Source organism: Euleptes europaea, chromosome 12 (genome assembly GCF_029931775.1).
Source record: "Euleptes europaea isolate rEulEur1 chromosome 12, rEulEur1.hap1, whole genome shotgun sequence".
In the NCBI taxonomy this organism is placed as follows: domain Eukaryota; kingdom Metazoa; phylum Chordata; class Lepidosauria; order Squamata; family Sphaerodactylidae; genus Euleptes; species Euleptes europaea.
In genome coordinates this window covers 32,833,726-32,854,848 of record NC_079323.1, presented here as the reverse complement: position 1 = coordinate 32,854,848, position 21,123 = coordinate 32,833,726, and the positions used below count along the sequence as shown (strand labels likewise).

The window sequence follows — 21,123 nt, the reverse complement described above, 5'->3', positions numbered from 1 at the left end:
ATGTGTGACAAATATTTCTGTAGCCCTGGGGAAGAAAAACCCGCAATGCTGACATTTTCAGTGTTTTCATTGTCTTTTTATTTTAAAGTAATGGAGCTATTATAACTCTAATTCACAGCCAGTCTATCTGAAGTTAGAAATTAAGCCCTAAAATCAGGAGCACTTCTTCTGAAGCTTGCCAGATTTGAAGAAGGTATAGAGGCCTTTTAAAATGGGCCATTCACAAGCTTGAATGGCTCGTGAGCACTTAACATAGTATTTTGTTATAGAAGTACCCTGTTGTATAATGTACACACTGTGTTTCCTCATGAGGTCAGATTGGCTCAGCTTCCTGAGGGATGACTGATGCCTAGTAGGTCTGTGAACTTTGAATATATTGGTTGGCATTTTTTTCATCAGTTGCTTGAGATTTATCTGTTCAAATAAGAAAGATGTGAGAGATGCTGTTTGATGCTTTCTAGAGGGAAATTTCCCAGAGCTAGAAAAACAACAAAGAGTTGCACAATAAATTTGGCAAATATCGATGCACATTTGTATGCCGTATTGTCTGCTTTCTGCCAGTATTGATCCTATGATTTTGGAGTGGACTAAATACTAATAGGATATTGTTTCATTTAAGTGTATTGCACCATTATCACCTTCCTGATATTCTAAAACGTCACTTGTAGTCTTTAAAAAAACACCAGGGGTTTATATTGTTTGCAGTGGTAGAATAGGTAAATGCACCTGCTGTTTCCTTTATAAAGGACTATAATGTTTGTAATTGGCTTCATCTCATCTCTGTGAGGCAGTGCAAGCATGTTAGGCCTGCATTGTAACATTTAACCTAAACACATCCTAATATGGTTGTAATGGTAGTTCAATGCTGTTCCAACATTAGACGATGCAGTTTTGAATATGAAACTCCACCCTTGACTTTTCTTCTCCTGCTCTTCTTCCATGCTCTGCCAATAAGTCAGCTTGCCTGAAGGTGAAAACCCGCACTCCAGCTGCTTGTCCATTATGTTCTGTTCTTATTCATTGCTGCATGTAGCAGACCACTCACAGTGGAAAACTTCTTTGTTTTATTGTTTTTTTTAAAAAAGCATACAGCCACTTGTATTCCCCCCACCCCCATTTGGGGCTGTTCTAGAAAAGAATTTAAAATCATGAATCATTTAGAAACAGTAAAATACAGATTTGTTTTGGCACTGGGAGTCTTCTGGTAATGTGACAGAATGTTTGTATAGTAGTGTAAAGAAGAGGCTAAGAAACGGGTTGCTTATGTTTTTCTCTGCTCCACTGAGAGCTCAGCTAGATGAGGTGGCAGAGGAGCCATGATCAGGTCTCCCATGGTTTAAAAAAGCAGCTTGGCGAGGGGGAGGCACTATTTGAACCAGTAGCTCAGCGCTGGGAGAGGAAGTTCTCTTATCTTGCCATATGCACCTTTCCCAATGCAGTCCCCCGCCCCTCTTGTGAGCTTCAGTTTGCCCAAATAGGGGAAAATACCATACTACTTTCCACTGTAGGGCAAATAGGAACTTTGGGGGGGTGCACTGGGGATGTGCACAGAGAAAACCGTTTGAGGGGAAAGCTTATCCTATACCCCTCCATTGTCATAACCGCCCTCTAAATTTTAAAACTACGGGAGATCACAGAAATCTTTCCACTCTTGTCTAGTTCATCCCTAATTCACTTTGCAACATTGAGTGGATTGAAACAATCAGTGCCTCAGTTTCTTCTTGTATAAGAGGTGGAATACCTCCCTTATTGGGGAGTTGAGATGGGCTGTCACATTCTATGAGCATTTAGGAGAAAGTCCCATTGAGCGCTGCAAGACTTCCTTCTGCAAAGACATGCTTATGTTTTAATTATAGCTTACCCTGAAAAAGCGATGGTCAAAAGTTCACTGCTGAGTATACATGCGTAGAGAAGATATCCTTGCAAATTACTCATCAATTAAAAAAGCAATCAAATTGCTTTCAAAGTTTACTTTAAAGAATGAAGCCTAGTAAATGTATTGACAGAAATATTTATTAAGGAAAAATGAAGATGGCCAAACTGTCATCATATATCTGGGGATCCCCTAATGCTTCATACAGTCTAAGGGGGTTACCTCATTATGTATTGCCAGCGATGTATTAAGAGTTTGAAAATGTTATAAAAAATAGTGTTTGCACGTTCTATGTATTCCCAGTGATGTATTAAGAGTTTGAAACTGTTATAAAAAATACTGTTCGCACTTTGTTTGGCCCCTTTAGCTGTGAAGACGTTTTCCAACCATTTTTTAGCCATGGCATCCAAAAACCCTTTTAAAGCGATGTTTTTTATAACATTTTCAAACTCTTAATACATCGCTGGTAATACATAATGCTGTAACCCCCTCCGTTATGACTGCTCTTCTGCTCGCTTTCATGTTTACATGCCAAAGCAGAATAAAGCTGATGGTTTTTTGCCTGACCAAAAAAGGGATGAAATAGAAACGGTTACTTTCTGCAAAAAGAATACTCATTCAGTGAGAAGGGAATATGCTGAAACAAACACAAGCAATTCCCGTGAGTATGAAAAAACCCGAATCCTGTTCTTTTATTTAGTGGTAGCCAAACTTTTATGTCAACATTAGGTGGAGAAGTTTTGTAACTGAGATAACAAACATTGGACCTGGTGCTTTCCATACTTGCGTCTGCTGACGTAACACCATCATAAAGGTCCAGTTGCAGTAATACATACTATTCTATTGTAGCACAACCAGGTGGAAAGATACAGCAATGCCAACATGGTGACTGGGGAGAGAGGATGGATTACTGTGTATTATGCAACCCATTGGTCTCTGTGGTATTTTTAAAGTACATAGAGATAATATCGACTTGTCAGCTTTGGTTATCATGTGTATTGATATATAACGGCAGAAATGTAGTGGGGGAAGAGAATGGGAATCCTGAGTCCTTTATTGTACATGCTGTGTGATATACAGGAGATTTCACTGTCTCGTGTTTGGAAATCGTTCTGGTATCTAAGTTACAATGGCAACTGGATACAATCTATAAACAACAGTACACAATCCATTGAAATGAAAGAAAGTTGTATAGCCCCTTCAGTTCGTACAGAAGCTGCTCATGAGCCATTTTGAGACTGTATGCCAGTCTATGCATCAGAAAGGCCTTTATAACTGCTCACTAATCAAACTTGTGATGGCTTATACCTCTGAGCACCTGTCACTAAATAAAAATGTATACCACATTTTACATGTTTCCTTCAAGTTTGATGTCTTCATTGGATTAGCTAATATTTTCCTCAAATGGATTTCACATTGGGGATGTTAAAGACAGTGGAATTCTTCCGAGTTTTGTTGGTTTTATGTATTTATACATGCACCCACCTTCCTTGTCCTGCTGCAGGATAAAGAAATGTATAAATTATTGTGTGAGCCTATCATAGTACTGTTGTTTGTATGTCTTCTCTTAGATCATTGTACTGTTGCTTGTAGGAGAGACAGTGTAGTGGTTAGAGTCAGATTAGACCCAACTCCCTGCTGTGCAGTGAAAGCTTGCTGGGTGACCTTGGGCCACTTGTACTGTTTCAGCCTAATCTACTTCACAGGGGTGTTAGAATAAAATGGAGGTGGGCAGGACAATGTTTAGGTCCCCACTAAGGAGAAAAGTAGAGTATAAATATCTAAATAGCCCCTAGCTAAGTGGAGGCCTACTTAGTGGGTGGTGGTCATCTATAAGAGTGGATCATATGGGAAGTACTTAACAAATGTTGCACCGAGGTGGGTTGTAGGGAGAAAAGGTATATTTTGCACAAGTGGATCGAAACCAGAATGCTGTAAGCCATTCCACAGACTAGTTTCTAGATGTGTACTTTCAAAAAGTGACAGAAGATGGCAGGTTTGCTGTATTTTTCACCATTGCAAGCAATTCATGAATAGTTTACCTTATGGCTAACTAAAGTAAAGCTTTATGCATACAGCTCACGTGGATATAGAAAAATATGGGTGATATTTGCATGAGTTACGTAGGCTTAATTTACAATAGTGAAACTCCTAACAAGGATGTGTGGATTTGTATTGTGAAGTATACAGCAACAAAAACGGAAGTGCTTGGACGTCACTCCACGTTAGTTTAGTAATGCATGCAATTCATTAAAACTAGAGATTGGCTATAACTGCGACCAAGAAGCTAGTGTGTTTGTGATGTGCTGTCATACTCCAAACTGACCTGAGTTCCCGATGTAGGGGGAAAACGTGTGACAATCAAGTTACCCCAAACTGTGATTAGGAAGGCAATGCTTTAAACAAAAGCGTTACTATAGGAACGAAATGGACCTTCTGGGTTACTATTATCAGCACCAGTCTCTTCTCTTTAAAAGGCTAATAACAAAGCAGGGAACCCTGTTTTGGTTAGCGTAACCCAGCGGGGGTTGAGGGGTCGCCTGACTAGACATTAAGCCAGGGGTTCTCAACAAGGGAGGGATTCCCCCCCAGGGGGGAATTTTAGGGATCCAGGAGGGGGAATTTGGACCACTATTCAGCAGAGTGTGATGTCCTGTAGATTATGTGCAATCTGTGAAATTGTGGTGTGTTTTTTTTCCCAGGGGGGAATTTTAGGGTTCCGGGGGGGGGGGGGATTTGGACCACTATTCAGCAGAGTGTGATGTCCTGTAGATTATGTGCAATCTGTGAAATTGTTGGGGTTTTTTTTCCCAGGGGGGAATTTCAGGGTTCCAGGAGGGGGAATTTGGACCACTATTCAGCAAAGTGTGATGTCCTGTAGATTATGTGCAATCTGTAAAATTGTAGTGTTTTTTTTTTCTCCAGGGGGGAATTTTAGGGTTCCAGGAGGGGGAATTTGGACCACTATTCAGCAAAGTGTGATGTCCTGTAGATGATGTGCAATCTGTGAAATTGTAGTGGGGTTTTTTATGGTTTTTTTTTTGAGTTAGACTATTTTGAGAAGGGGGGAATTATATTCTGAACAATGGTGAAGGGGGGGGGAATGGAGCAGAAAAGGTTGAGAGCCCCTGCATTCAGCGTCCTTCACAACACCCAGCTGCGCACAAAGGATGGACTACAACTCCCAAGGCGCGTTGCGTTCGATCGGAGGAGGGGCTGCTGGGAGTTGTAGTCTTCAGGGGCAAAGGGCGGGTTGATTGGTCGGCCTCGGTCTGGGTGGAACCCCCGAGCGCAGCAAGGGTCCGGGCTGCGCGGAATGGATAAGCTGAAGCGGGTTCTGAGCGGGCAGGACGCGGAGGAGCCGGGTCCCCTGGCCGAGGTGAGTCTCTCTTTAGCTGGGGGGTGGGCTGAGAAGGACCCCTCTGCCTATGCATCCCTCCTTTCTCCATTTGCACCGGGCTCCCAGCTGGCCTTTGGCCCGTCGTCTTTCATGCCATCGTCTCTCCTGCTGCTTCCTTCCTCCACTACCGCGGTGCGTCGGCTTGGGCGTCCTGGTGCTTTCCAAACAGGCTCCCTCTTCAAGAGTATAGATCACAGCAGTTTTGATTAGAAAGCTAAGCAGTTTCGAGGAGTCAGGCTAAGCAGCAATCAAAGGAATTAGCAAACAGGAAAAACAACAACAGCAATGTGTTTGCTAATTCAAAGGAGTTAGCAAACAGGAAAACAACAACAACAGCAATGTGTTTGCTAGTTCAAAGGAGTTAGCAAACAGGAAAACAACAACAACAGCAATGTGTTTGCTAATTCAAAGGAGTTAGCAAACAGGAAAACAACAACAGCAAGGCTTGATATAAAAACGAAGTTCGTAAAATAGAATCAATAACGTACAAAGGGTTTAACACATAGATTAAATAAAAATGGTTACATTAAAGCTATTGCATTATCTAGAACCGTAAATTTAGGATAAGTATTGACAGTAATAAAGTTGTTCACTGTCACATGATGGTCAAGTGCTCCAAATATTGGCATCCTTTGGAAGATGTAATATCTTCAATGTATGTGTTGTATGTATGTTTTTACTTTAGTTTTGAGTGGTAAGGCTAAGCAGCAAGAAAAGGAATTAGCAAACAGGAAAAACAACAACAGCAGTGTGTAGGCTTGATATAAAAATGAAGTTCATAAAATAGAATCAATAACGTACAAAGGGTTTAACACATAGATTAAATAAAAATGGTTACATAAAAGCTATTGCATTATCTAGAACCGTAAATTTAGGATAAGGATTGATAGTAATAAAGTTGTTCACTGTTACATGATGTTAAAGTGCTCCAAATATTGGCATCCTTTGGAAGATGTAATATCTTCAATGTATGTGTTGTATGTATGTTTTTACTTTATTTCCCTAATAAAATATTTGGAAAGAGACAAAACAGCCTCTCTTTTCTCTTCCAGCCCCACCCCTTCTAACCCCAAGAACTTTTCGACTTTTTTTTTTTTGCCCTCCCCGCCATTCTCTAACCTTGGTGCTTCAGTCCCAGTGGTCGACTTGCCACTAATTTCCCAGCCAGGGCGAAGAGGCATCCTGGGTATTTAGCTGCCGGTATTTATGTAAAATATTTACAAGCATTAAAACAGCCAGTACAGGAACACCAAAATAACAGCCCGGTAAGCATTTGTTTCTTTTGCCCGGACTCAGACTGCCCTCAAAGCTCTAGGAAATTATGCATATAACAGACCCAACAGCTTTATGTTTAGTGTGGAAGGAGTGCCACTTGCCTCTTCCAGTAGCTGCTGTTACTAAAATAGGTTGACATTCCCCTCTTATGTATAAGCTTGGGATGGGAGAAGGTGCGCAAAGCCCATCCTGAGGGTGGGTATTGCAGGTTAGTTAAAAGGGTTTTATTTAGGGATATAATACTGATATGAGAAATTTTAGTTGATCACCTGTTTGACTTCTCATTGCCTACTTAATTAAGTTTGTGTACAAGAAGACAAAAGTAATGACTACCGGAGAATTACTCAACTTTATGGTTGACAATGAGGAAATGGAAATTGTTCAAGACTTTCTATTCCTTAGCGCCATCATCAACCAAAAGGGAGACTGCAGGCAAGAAATCAGAAGGAGATTGAGACTGGGAAGGGCAGCCATAAAGGAGCTAGAAAAGATTCTTAAGTGTAAGGATGTGTCACTGGCCACCAAGATCAAGTTACTTCATGCCATAGTATTTCCTATTACTATATACGGGTGCAAAAGCTGGGCAATGAAGAAAGCTGATAGGAAGAAAGTAGATTCCTTTGAAATGTGGGGTTGGAGGAGAGTGTTACGGATACCCTGGACCACCCAAAAAACAAACCAGTGGGTTATAGATCAAATCAAGCCTGAACTGACCCTAGAAGCTAAAATGACTAAACTGAGGCTATCATACTTTGGTCACATCATGAGAAGACAAGAGTCACTGGAAAAGACAATCATGCTAGGAAAAGAGGAAGACCCGACAAGAGATGGATTGATTCTATAAAGTAAGCCACGGCCCTCAGTTTGCAAGTCCTGAGCAAGGCTTTTAAAGATAGGACGTTTTGGAGGACATTGAATCATAGAGTCGCCATGAGTCGGAAGCGACTTGACGGCACTTAACGCACACACACACACAAAATGGTGTGACGTGGAGAGATGTATGAAGAATATAGGAACAAAAGTGGAAAGTGTATAATCATTGTTTACTGCTGAATTTGCTGGCCACTGTCTCAAGGCATATTTAGTGAATATTAAAACTAGGAATGCTAGCCTTAAGGGGCTTGATTGGTACATTCGCTAATGAAAGCATCAGTTGATCAATGGCAGTTACAAGGTAAAGCTTCTTTGGTTTCATGGTCTCCTATTATAGGGAATGAAAAAGAAAAGACATTCCTTCTAACAAAGAGTAACGGCTTTATTTAAGAAAAGTTAAAATTCTTGATATTGGCAGCATGGGCTGAAAGTACCTTTGTGATGGCTGTTTATTTAGCACAAATAAAACTACTGTAGTTGCAAATATATTCGTGACCTTTTCAGCAGTTACATTAATTGATGTTAATGATATAATTTGAATAGTTCCCTAAAACAGTGCAAGTCTTAACTATAGAAGGGTTGTTTTTTGTTTTTAAATGGTGGAATGGACATAAGGAAACAGCTTATTGTGGGCTAAGGAAACAGCAACAATCTTGGGTTGGTCTAATTCTTCCTTCTGGTTAAACACTGAATCTTCGTTTGGAGGGAAAAGTTTTCCTCCATTGGAAGGTTTTTCACATAATGCAAGGAAACCGTTGGATGGATCTGCCTACCTGGATTTTATATATAGAGCTACTGGTGCTATTTGTCATTAATTGAGTAGCAGTAGACCTTGTTTGTTTAATTTATATGACAGCTTTCTCCCTAACGGGGACCCAAAAGGGCTTACGTTGTTCACCTCTCCTCCATTTTATCCTCACAATAGCCCTGTGAGGTAGGTTAGGCTCAGAGTTTGGGTCTTGTCGACAGTCACCCAGTGAGCTTCAATGGCAGAGTGGGGCTTCGAACCTGAGGTCTCCCAGATCCTAGTGTTCAACTTGATAAGCATTCCAGTGCTAGCTTTCCTCTATGGCAAAGCCCGTAAAAAGTAAAGAAAGCTTTTAAAAAATTAAGCAAAGGTTCAGTAAACGGTAAGAAAGTGAGGCTAGCCGTACTGTTTTTGAAACTCTTTTTAAGAAGGCATGGGAGGAGTGCTCCCAAGATACTGGATGTAAAAGTTCACAACCTGGGGTATTTGTGTTTGTGTATGGAGGGACTTGTCCTTGGTGGCATACCTGTGATACCTGAGCAGCAGAGTACGACACAGCTGTTTCAGCAGTAGTGAGTGCACCGGATGGAGGAGGGGAATTGAGTGATAAAATAGTACATCATTGTGCTGGAAAAATATAATATCCCTGCAGCGGAATTACAACTTGAGGGAGTATTACTGGAAAGCCTGTATGGTATTAGCCTCCGAAGAATTGTTTCCTTCAACTTGTGAGCCTAGCAACAGGAAAAGCAGTGGGATATGTATTATGTAGCGTTTAAACTTTAGTTTAATTGTATTGCTCCATCTCCCAACCCCCCTTACTTTAAGTAATATATTGTTTAGATTTTAGAGATTGGGTAACTAACTTTAAAAGTCCTTTTAATGTTTTAAAATGTTAACTGCTTTTGTTGGTGTTTTAGATCAGTGGTTAAAATGATACAGGTATCCCCTTTATTAAAGGAATACTAAATGTTTTATAAAACATTTGTACTTGGAAAGCATACAGAGACTTCCAAGCACTTTCAGAACATCTCTCATTTAATTATTTCTATCTTGCCCACCTTCCATTTCAGTCCTGCTTAGCTTCAACAAGGTTGCAGTATTGATTAATTTTATTTATTTTATTGAAACATTTATACCCTGCCTTTCCTTGCGATTCAATGGCAGTATCATTGTCTCTGAAATTATGTTTGGTTATATTCTGTACAAAAGAAGTAGAAAAGAGCAAGAGTCCAGTAGCACCTTAAAGAATAACAAAATTTCTGGCAGGGTATGAGCTTTTGTGAGCTACAGCTCCCTTCTTCAGATACTTCAGAAAGCTCATACCCTGCCAGAAACTTTGTTAGTCTTTAAGGTGCTACTGGACTCTTGCTCTTTTCTAATGCCATTGACAGACTAACACGGCTACCCATCGTGATCTATACAAAAGAGTTCACAATAGCGTGCACTTTTGTTACAAAAGATGGAACTTCTCTAGTTTTTATTGATTAAATTTTGTTGGTGAAAACTTGATACAAAGCTTTCAACTTTGATAAAGCAAATAAGAAGGGAGGGACTATTTTAATAGAGATAAGAAACATAATGAAGCACAGCTAATATGCAGGGAAGTTTGAGAATTGCTTTCTGTGAATATTAGAAAAGAAAATGCTTAATTTCTGTGTACTGACGGTCAAAATAAGGTCTTATTGTGGGAGAAAAAAATAACTGGTATGTATGTTTAAAAACTCAATTTTAAAAAATGGCTAATAAAACAGATGGTGAGGTACAGTTTCTGTTCCGGCATTAGAAAAATGTTCATGTAAAAATAAATGTATGAGATGCTCTTGACACAGTAACATTTATTTCCCAGTGGGTCATCTTTTAGCAACAGAACATAGGATATTGTATACATTTCCTCTAATTCCTCTAATTTATGCTGCTTCAACGTCTAAAACCTATGTAGGGTTACCACATGCTGCTTGTCTTAAAATGTGCTTACGGTTTTAATGAAGATCTTTTTAAATTTTGCAGGTGGTTGATGCAAGTTCTCTAAGCTGGAGCACAAGAGTGAAAGGCTTCATAGCTTGTTTTGCTCTAGGAGTTCTCTGCTCTATTTTGGTAAGGCTCCCATCTCTCTTCTATCTGCTTTTGGCAGATAAAGGTTAGATGTTTTGTGCGTTTCATTCCTAACTTTCTAGCAAGCTATTTGCTGTCATTGGGTTGTCATTCTTCTTGGTTGTATTCTAGCTACACAACAAGATTTGGCTCTGTGTGGGCAAAATTTTTGAAATTAATATGTAATCCAGAGCACTGGCGACATGAAAGTCTAAATGTAATTTCTCTAACCCCAGGCCTTCTGAATCAAGAGTTGTGAGAAGGTTGTGTTCAACACAGTTCCAGAACAACAGAGAACACAGGCAAAAGAGGGACCTGACCCTTCCCTGATATATTAGAATGTTGAAGAACTAATCAAACAAATTACCACATTAAACCAGACAAGTGATCTGCCTGCTTCTTCTCTTTCTACGCGTACCTATGCTAGATGCTTTAGGAAAAGTTCAGGAACAACCAATTAGTATCAGGTCTTGCAAACTGAGGACCGTGGCTTCCTTTATTAAGTCAATCAATCTCATGTTGGGTCTTCCTCTTTTCTTGCGGGCTTCAACTTTTCCTAGCATAATTGTTTTTTACAGTGAGTCATCTCATAATGTGACCCAAGTATGGTAGCCTTAGTTTAGTCATTTTAGCTTCTAGGGAGAGTTCAGGCTTGATTTGATCTAGCAGGTTGTATCACACATATATGAAAATTGTGGTTAATTTGATTCCATAGCAGGCTCGTTGCTTAAATTATGTATTTCTGAGTGCACCTTTATTCTTGTATTCAACCCCTTACTCTGTTAGACTTTATTTTAAAATATTCAACTTTTCTCTGAAACTTACACGCCAAAGTGCCTGAAGCAATCTGCTGATGCCTTGTGTAACTGGAGTTAGTAAGTGAGCTTTTCTCCATTTCACCATATTATTCCTGAACATTGACTACTTCTTTGATTCTCTTTATAATAGGTTTTTTTGTTTTGTTTTTTGCAATACTGGATTTTTAGAATTTTAATATTTCACAGGTTTTGCATTCGTTTCTATTTAAATTGTGCTCTCTGTACATACAGCCTTCTGTTCTGTCACGTCCTTGTGAACAGAGAACAGCTGGAAATGCAACTAGATTTCTAGATGTTGGGTGGTGTACCACAAATTATATTCTGGTGTTTTGAAACATGTTAACCCTTTTCTAACTGGTTCTTGTAGGTTATCCGGGCTGTGTAACCGTGGTCTTGGAATTTTCTTTCCTGACGTTTCGCCAGCAACTGTGGCCGGCATCTTCAGAGGAGTAACACTGAAGGACAGTGTCTCTCAGTGTCAAGGGTGTAGGAAGAGTAATATATAGTCGCAGTAGAAAAGTTAAAGAACAAAGTAGATGTGCTTTCTTGTTCCGAAGTGTTTCCAATCTCCGGGTCTGTTGAAATATTTCCTCCCCGTAGAGGCGTTCAAAATATTGTCGAAGGCTTTCACGGTCAGAGTTCATTGGTTCTTGTAGGTTATCCGGGCTGTGTAACCGTGGTCTTGGAATTTTCTTTCCTGACGTTTCGCCAGCAACTGTGGCAGGCATCTTCAGAGTAGTAACACTGTCCTTCAGTGATACTCCTCTGAAGATGCCTGCCACAGTTGCTGGCGAAACGTCAGGAAAGAAAATTCCAAGACCACTGTTACACAGCCCGGATAACCTACAAGAACCAATGAACTCTGACCGTGAAAGCCTTCGACAATATTTTGAACGCCTCTATGGGGAGGAAATATTTCAACAGACCCGGAGATTGGAAACACTTCGGAACAAGAAAGCACATCTACTTTGTTCTTTAACTTTTCTACTGCGACTATATATTACTCTTCCTACACCCTTGACACTGAGAGACACTGTCCTTCAGTGTTACTCCTCTGAAGATGCCGGCCACAGTTGCAGGCGAAACGTCAGGAAAGAAAATTCCAAGACCACGGTTACACAGCCCGGATAACCTACAAGAACCAATGAACTCTGACCGTGAAAGCCTTCGACAACCTTTTCTAACTGTTTGTTTCTTTTTTAAAAAAATATATCTGTGTTTATGCAACATTGACGTGTAGTAGCTAGGGTTTAGGGGTCCTAATGTGGGAAACCCAAGTTCAGATCCCTCTCAGCTATGAAGTTCATTGGTCACCTGTAGCAAGTCAGTTTAATTTCTTAACTGCTGTGGTGTGAGGCCAAAACATTACTCTAGGCTCCATGGAGGAAGCTGGGTTAGTCGCACGTGTCACTAGTAGTAATTTAAAAGAAACTTGGGTTGGTTTGCTAAACCATAGTTTTTATTGAACATTCTACATTAGTTTACAATTGAGTTGTAAAGTCTGAGTATAATCTATCACTAATTGACCTATTACAGCACAGTCATGCCTACATATTGTTAGGGCAGGATCCCACAGGAAAGCCAGAGTGGTGTAGGGGTTAGGAGTGGTGGTTTGGACCGGTGGACTCTAATCTGGAGAAATGGGTTTGATTCCCCACTCCTCCACATGAGCGGCGGAGGCTAATGTGGTAAACCAGGTTGATTTCCCCACTCCTACACATGAAGCCAGCTGGGTGATCTTGGGCTAGTTCCAGCTCTCTTAGAGCTCTCTCAGCCCCACCTACCTCACAGGGTGTCTGTTGTGGGGAGGGGAAGGTGATTGTAAGCTGGTTTGAGTCTCCCTTAAGTGGTAGAGAAAGTCGGCATATAAAAATCAACTCTTCTTCTTCATCTATTCCCCTTTGGGTGGTGCTTTCCTCTGACACATAGATCCTTTTGCTGATCCAGCAGACTCTAATAGCAGACGATCCTTCCACTACTTCTAGGGGAACAGATATGCGTGATCCAACCAAATGTTCCCTGTTTGGTGAAACCTGGATTTGCAATACTAGTTCATACATTTGTAGGCTGATGAAACGATTTTGCATGAAAGGAGAATGCTAGTTTATCACAAAGCATTATGCTCCATTAAGCAATTTTTGAAAGAATGAGAATTCATGTTTAATAGTCCCTAGTTACAGATGGTTTGTCATAGACTTCTTTCTTGTTACTTTCCTCTCTAGGGTACTTGCCTGCTATGGGTGCCCAGGAAAGGACTAATACTGTTTGCAGTATTTTACACACTGGGAAATATTTCATCCCTTGGAAGGTAATTATTTTTAAAAAATTTATAGCAGCAAATTTTGTGAATTAGCTTAATGAAATGCCCATTCTTGAAGTGTATATTCTATCTTTTTTCCTGTTGTAGTTAAATATAGAATAGCTGACATAGGAATAAGGTATCATTTTTATGCTTTTCAATTCACCTGGAATTTGGGAAGTAATTAAGCCATGTCTATATATTATTCCACATTGTTGGAAACTTTCCTTCAACTGCTTGTTCATTTTTCAACCAGTTCTGCTGTTTGAAACTGTTCTCAACTAACTTCATTTTCATAAAGATTAAAGGTCAGGATGGACAAAGAAAGCCTAAAATGACATGCTGTTTATGGATGATGCATGGTGTGTTTATAGTGATATTGGAAATTGTGTTTCTTCAAAGACTACTTAAAGCCTCTTGTCTTCCTCTATCAAATTATTATTCATATATTGCCAGTTATGGCAATTCCTCTTGGGAGCAGTTGCAAGACCAAGTATTAGTTGTTAGAGTTTTAATTACTCTTTGGCTTGGGAGGCTTCTGAGACCAGATATGGCGCCAGTGATAAGGAACTGCACCAATAATACAGATGACAGTGCTTAGTTATGTTTGATGTTGCTGCATTGTGTAACTAGAAAGAATAGTTATTATTATCTATGGAAATAGGAAACAACAATTTGCATTATATGACCAAAAAGACAAAATATTACAAGTGCCATTCTTTCTTTCTTCGAGGTGGCTAGGTGAGCACCTGGTTTTTAGTTTGAGCATTGCCTTAGCTATATTTTCTTAATATTTTCTTCCTCACTGACTAAGGCCCTTCTCTACATGCCCTGTCTGTATCAGCAATGGTCTTTTCTGCTGTGATGCTTTGCTTGTCGAGTTTCCCTCTGCAGTTGTTTCATTGGCACCTCATCTTCAGTTTAGACATGTAAACTTTGGTTGAATTGTGTGTGAGATTTGTTCGGAGCTGTTTTATGAGGTTTGTTATTATTTTAAGTTATCTTCATCTGTTTAATTTTACGTTTGTTTTGAATGATGCTATGGCAGTTCTCCAACCCCCCCCCCCCCGACACATGAAATATATATCGATTTATTCTGACTCAGCCTAGGAAGATGAGGAACTGAAAAACCCTTCGTAAGTAAATGGTACACGAGGGGCTGATATGAATTCTCAACACAAACTGTTTTATTTTTCTCTTACGGGGAAAGGGTCAAGTCAGACAGGTTTCAGGTTTAAACTTGGTAGGTGAAAAGGCAACAGGAATGGGGGAAACTTTGTATAACTATATGCAGTAGATAGTTTGTCACAAGAATGTAGCTGTTTTGTTCTACCCACTGGTGTTTGTAACTGTTGAGCGAGATCGCTTTGCTGTCACTTCTTAGATAAACAGGCATAAGCTTATTTGACACAAAAGTTCGAAAGTTTGTAGAGGCAGGAACATACACACAGGTTTCAATTCTCCTTCTTTAACCCTTGAAAGGGACTTTCTCCTTTTCCTAGGAGCTGTTTCCCTCAGGAAAGGACTATCAGTTTCACATCCCTATCTTAGGATCTTGCTCAATCCTACACTACCCTTCTTCTCCACTCTAGCTGTCAACCTCTAACAAGCCAACTCTCCCAGGTCAACAGTAGAATCCTTTTTGAACCTCCTGTCAACCAAGGTTCCCAGACCCGTAAAAGGCTTCTGCAGTTAGCTATCTGTCACAGATACCTTGAAAACCATGTCCTGAGACCTGTATGAAATTTTAAAAGATGTAAATAAAATAGATGAAACAGACTTAGGGAAGGCTGTGGTGGGAAATAACTATTTTTCTTCTGTACAGTATTTCCAAACTTTCCTTGAAGTGCACTGTGTTATCTTGGAGGTTAATATGTGTTATGCTTCCTCTAGTACACTAGAGGAAGCATACGATAACTGTGCACAGTTATTCGAGTTTAAGTCTATTGAAATCAGTGGACTGAATAGAATTGCACAGTTACTGTATTATATTCCTTTGAACTTGTATAATATACAGAAATTGCCTCTGTTGGCTGTCTGCAGATGTGTTAAAGTATTTTTCTTTCTTTTAATGATTCTGCTCAAATAGGTCCTTAAGGCATTTTTCTTGTTACAGCACCATCTTCCTTATGGGGCCTATGAGGCAATTGAAAAGAATGTTTGAACCAACCCGTTTGATAGCTACTATCGTCATGCTCGTAAGTCATGAAGTTAATTTTTTAAAGCTTGTATGTGGGTTAGAATGGGCTTCAGCTTAATGCTTGTTAAAGATTTTGCTTAAACTATCTCAATTTAAGAAACCTTTGTGTCTTTTCTATTGCTTGTACAGCCTCCTAGAATATCCATAGTTTGCTTTAGTTCCCTGTCATCTTGAAGAAGTTAGTTGGCTTTGTAGACAAAAATAGGTATATTATCGAATGAAAGGAGCAAGGTTTCCTCCATATGGTTAATGTGGGAAAGGGCAACAAGGACTTAGTGTGGGATATTAAGAGTGGAGTTCCCTGTAGAGTTAGGAATCAGACATTGCTTCCTTTTCCCTCTGCCTTGCTATGTTTTGATATGCCTGTGCCACAATTGCTGTGTATGCACGCACAAAGGTGTCACAAGATTCCTGTTTGTTCTTGCTGGATCAGACCCAAGTCCAGCCTTCTGTTTCCAACAGCAGGGCATGATACTTTGGGAAAACTCTCCTAAAAACAAAAAGGCATGAAAATGACAACCATGCCTTTTTATATGTTCAGAGCACCCGGTACGTGGAGTTGGGTATGTTACTGCCGGATATGAAGGTTTCATTCTGCTGTGCAGGCTGATAGGAATCTATACACTCTCAAACTTGTCCAATGCTCCTTTTCTTTTTCTGTTGTGACCAGATCTCAAGTTGATGTGTATTTATCTTTTTGTGTGGAAGTGAGATAATATAATATTTTCACACACATACTTTTGTCTATATTTGAAGAGGTTGTTGAACATGACAACATATCCTGTCCTTGTATCTGCATGTATGTGTGCTATTAGAATGCTAACTGCTATTTAATTGTTAGTTAAATTATATACTCAACAAAAAGTGTAGGAGACATTTGATTAGGCCCATAGCCTTAAATAAAAGTATACTGTGTGAACTGGGCGAGTATTACAAAGACGTAAGTAGGTTTTTTTTAAAAAAAATGTTAACAGTTCTTAAAGGTAAAGGTCCCCTGTGCAAGCACCGGGTCATTTCTGACCCATGGGGTGACGTCACATCCCGACGTTTCCTAGGCAGACTTTGCGGTGTGGTTTGCCAGTGCCTTCCCCAGTCATCTTCCCTTTACCCCCAGCAAGCTGGGTACTCATTTTACCGACCTCGGAAGGATGGAGGGCTGAGTCAACCTTGAGCCAGCTAACTGAAACCAACTACCGTCGGGATCGAACTCAGGTCGTGATCAGAGCTTGGACTGCAGGACTGCAGCTTACCACTCTGCACCACGGGGCTCCTTAACAGTTCTTACATTACCTTAAATAATTTTTCTACCTTTATATCAGAATACATAAATGTTCAGTTGTCAGTGTATCTACCTTCTTTTAATAGACTTTTTCTCTTCTCTTCCAGTTGTGTCTCATATTGACTTTGTGTTCAGCATTCTGGGTGAGTGCTTGAATTGCAAATCATTGTCCTTCCATAAAATGCATAATAATTTGTTTTTGCTTGATTGTGATTATTTCTTCCTTTTTCAGTGGCACAACAAAGGACTTGCTCTTATCTTCTGTGTGTTGCAGTTTTTTGCCTTAGCATGGTAGGTAACATCCCCCTTTCTTTGTTTGGATGCACCATAAAACTACTAATTTTCAGAATAAAGCAGCTAATTTTAGAGGAGTATTGAGGCTGTTGGAGACATTGATAAAAGGGAAGGCAGTTTCTTTACTCCTGATGATCCTATCTCTGAACCAGTTTTCAAAAGACTGATGCATTTCCTCCTAAAATAATTATCTTGTCTCAGTCATTTGCCCCAGGGTTTCAGTGGTATTTGTGTGTGTGTGTATTGCATTTTATTTTTCTGATATAGCCTGTGGCTGGTAAACACGATTGATTTAGATTACTGACTTCTATATAAATGTAGTATAGATTTTTCTTGTACCAAAGTACAAAGCATTAGGTTACATTTTAACACATTTTGTATGAATGTATACAATTTGTACAAAATACAAAAGTGAAAACTAATACTGTAACAGGGATGCCACAAGAAAACTTACTGTGAACTATATCCCCAGAATATCCCAAAGTATCCCATGATAGGGCCGATTCACATGTTGTAAAGTCCTCATGTCCCATAATAGATCCTGTTGGTCTAGAGCTGCCAAGCCCTTGGTGGGGGCAGAGGATGCCTGCCCCCCAATCCCCTGAAAAGCAGCCTTGTATACTTACCAGAGGTTCCTACTGATTTTCTTGGCTTTGGCTTTGGATTTGATCATTTTAATTTCTCTCACAAACTTCTATAGGCCTTGTTTTGAGTGGAGTTTACTTGTTTACTTTAGTTGCTTTAAGATGGAATCACTGACACACACGTTACATACTGAACATTTTGCTCATTGCTCTGATTTGGCCAAGTTAACCCTTTCCTCTGTTGCCTAAGTGGTATACTTATGAGAAATTGAGTACATGAAAAACTATTGAGAAATGAGGCCCAAAGCAGCTTACAGCATTCTCCCCTCCTGCATTTTCCCCTCAGGTAGGTTACTCTGGGAGTTTTTGACTGGCTCAGTGTCACCCAGTAAGCTTCCATGGCAGGCTGGGGATTTGCCCTTGGTCTCCTGGATCCTACCCTAACACTAACCACTGCACCGTACAGTGTGAACTGGAGGCTAGGTTTTACAGAACCTAGTATAGGTCACCAAGCCAAATACATCTATGACAGTTCTGCCCTTCCTTTTTCACTTAACCGAGCGGCTCCTTTTCTTCTTTGTTTTACTGTCTGCCCCACCCCAGATGTTAAAATATATATAGATGTATTCTGACCCAGTCTAGGAAATTGAGGACCTGAAAAACTCTTTGTTGGTATACGTCTGAAGATGGCACATGAGAGGCTGATATTAATTCCCAACACATAAACTGTTTTATTGTTTTATGGGGTCAAGCCAGACTGTCAGGTTTCAGTTTTAAATTTGGGAAGTGAAAAGGCAACAGGAATGAGGGAAACTTTGTATAACTATAGTTTGTCATAAAAAAAGTAGCTGTTTTGTTCTATCCACAGGTGGTTGTTGAGAGAGATCACTTGGCTATCACTCTTTAGATAAACAGACAAGCTTATTTAACACAGAATTTCTAAAGTCAGTGAAGGCGGGAACATACACACAGGCTCCAATTTTCCTTCTTTAACACTTAATAGGGATCTCCCCCTTTTCTAAGAGCTATTTCCCTCAGGGAAGGACTACTGGTTTCACTTCCCTGTTTCAGGGGTTATCCTACTTTCCTTCTTCACTGACTCCCACCTTCCACTCTCCCGGGTCAACAGCAGAATTCTTTTTGAACCCCCTGTCAATCAGGGTTCTCAGACTGGTACAAGGCATCTGGAGTTAGCTGTCCATCACAATAGCCTATTAGCTTCCAGTTTTTCTGCTAAGACGTTCAAATATTGGCTGCTTGCACCTGGCAGGTGCCACAATACATTACTGGTGGGCTGTATTTGTGTTGAGTTCATGTTAGACTTCCTGTATGTGTTATGCAGGAAGAAAAGTGTATGTTCTGTCCTTGCTGATGTATTTTTCCCCTTTCTTTTAGGTATAGCATTTCCTATATACCATTTGCAAGGTAATCTTGATTGCTTCCATTGGCTTAAGCAGTTGTCTAGTTAATTTTATTAACTTAGAAGAATTTCCTCGGTGGCTTGAAAAATTAGCCCAGTTTTTATGAAGTACCACAGTGTGAATGTTAGAGCTTATTTATACATGAGATCATTACGTAATTTAATAGTGGGACCTAAAATATTGTCCTTGTAGGGCTGGAATAACAGTGGGTTATTCCAGTATAACATTATAGAAATTCTAGAAGACTTGTTGTAACATGATGTTTGTGTGGCAAATATACTTACCGGGAAATGTCGAAATGCCTTCATGTGGCTAGTGTAAATATTTAAAGGACAATACCTTTTATCTTTTGTTTTTTCCTCAGGGATGCTGTGAAGAAATGTTTTGCTGTGTGCCTCTCATAACAGGTGAACCAACAGACTGGCAAATGCTGGCCATTTCCCCCTAACATGACTGTACTGTATGTACCCCAACTCCACCTTTCTGAACTGGGTGACATTTTATTTCTGAGTACAGGGTGGGCAGTGTAAGGTTTTTACGTGGTACGGTGCCTGTTTTGTTTCTTGCTTATAATGGCTGCTGATTCAATACTCTGGAAATTATAGTTCTGATTTATAGATGTAGGTGCCCACACCATTCTTGGTACTAGACTTTAGGAGCTGGTTAAATAATAAGCCTTTTCTGTGTAAGAGCTTCAGTTTAAAGATGTTGAGAAGCAGAATCCACAGGTGTAGCTGAACTTTTAAACTGGAGGCTGAATTTGTGGCTGTAGGGGAGGAGCCTTGTCAGTGAGTACCATCTTGTTGCAATCCTTATGACAGACCTGTAAAGTCAGCTGCTGGTATTTTCTTCTCATTGCAGATTGTGTGTATGTCCTGACCCTGAAAGGCAGATTTGCCTGCATAAGGCTACCTAGTGAGTTTATAGCAGGCATGAGATTTAAATTAGACCTCTTTGTTCTCTTACCCACTGTGCTACACCAGAAGAGAGAGGACAGTGCATGTCTGTGTATGAAGAGACCTGCTAACTGTCTTGTGGGATGCATTTATTTATTTGCAAAATTTACCGTGTGTCCCACCTTTCTGCCAGCAACATGGCTAACAATTTAAAACATTCATGATAAAACCATATTTTAAAACCATCAGAATCGACACCCCCCCAGCCCACATCATTTAAAAAAAATTAAGAACAGAGTTAAAATACTTACAAAGACATAAAAACAACAATTAAAACATTGGTCAGGAAAGTGGGATCACTGAGGGAATGCCAAATGAAACAAAGTCTTCACCTGCTGGTGGAAGATGGCAACAGAAAGGGACAGACAAATATTTTGCAGCCAATATATTGTAGTGTTTGCATTTTGTATTTCAAAACCACAAGCCACATTTTCTATAACAATGGCTGATGTATTTTTACATGCATCATAGAAAAGGAAATACGTTGATATGATGTCATGAGTAAACATCAGATGTAATGGTTACCATTTCAAAAATGAATTTTACTGCTTTTGTGCAGGGAAGTGAGACGTTTAATCTCTGCATAAGGAAATGACACACTGAGGACTGGAAGACCTGCACAACCATTATTGCCTTCAAGTGGCTGCACAAGCTCTCCTAGCGCCAAGTTGCTTCGCTCACTGATTCAACCTGTATGCCTCAGAACAAAGCAGCCATCTACTGGACCAAAGGATATGGAATTTTGCTGAACTAAGCTTTCATGTGCATTTTGGCACAAAGCTATTTTTTGAGTTAGGCAGTTTAAGTGAATCATGTTTGGTAATTCATAAGTAAATGGGGATTAAAATTACTGTTTCCTATTTAGACACATTTTTTCTCACGGGATAGATTCTGGGACCTAAGCTAAAAATATAGTGGATTTGGGGACTTTACCTTGCAGGTTTCTTACGTCTTACTTTCAGGAATTCAGGACTTTATTCCCCTGGTTGTTTTGCTTTCTATTCCTTTC

At 39.9% G+C, this 21,123-nt stretch overlaps 1 protein-coding gene across 1 annotated transcript; it reads left to right on the top strand.

Annotated features, from left to right (window-relative positions):
* Positions 1 to 5,167: 5,167 nt before the first annotated feature.
* SFT2D2 (SFT2 domain containing 2) lies at positions 5,168 to 20,756 on the top strand. Its single transcript, XM_056858143.1, has 9 exons — positions 5,168 to 5,252; positions 10,180 to 10,266; positions 13,304 to 13,389; positions 15,497 to 15,578; positions 16,967 to 17,002; positions 17,092 to 17,150; positions 19,133 to 19,162; positions 19,523 to 19,565; positions 20,674 to 20,756. The coding sequence occupies exons 1-8, from the start codon at positions 5,190 to 5,192 to the stop codon at positions 19,560 to 19,562; spliced, it is 483 nt and encodes a 160-aa protein (XP_056714121.1). The 5' UTR covers positions 5,168 to 5,189; the 3' UTR covers positions 19,563 to 19,565; positions 20,674 to 20,756.
* The last annotated feature ends 367 nt before the right edge of the window (positions 20,757 to 21,123 follow it).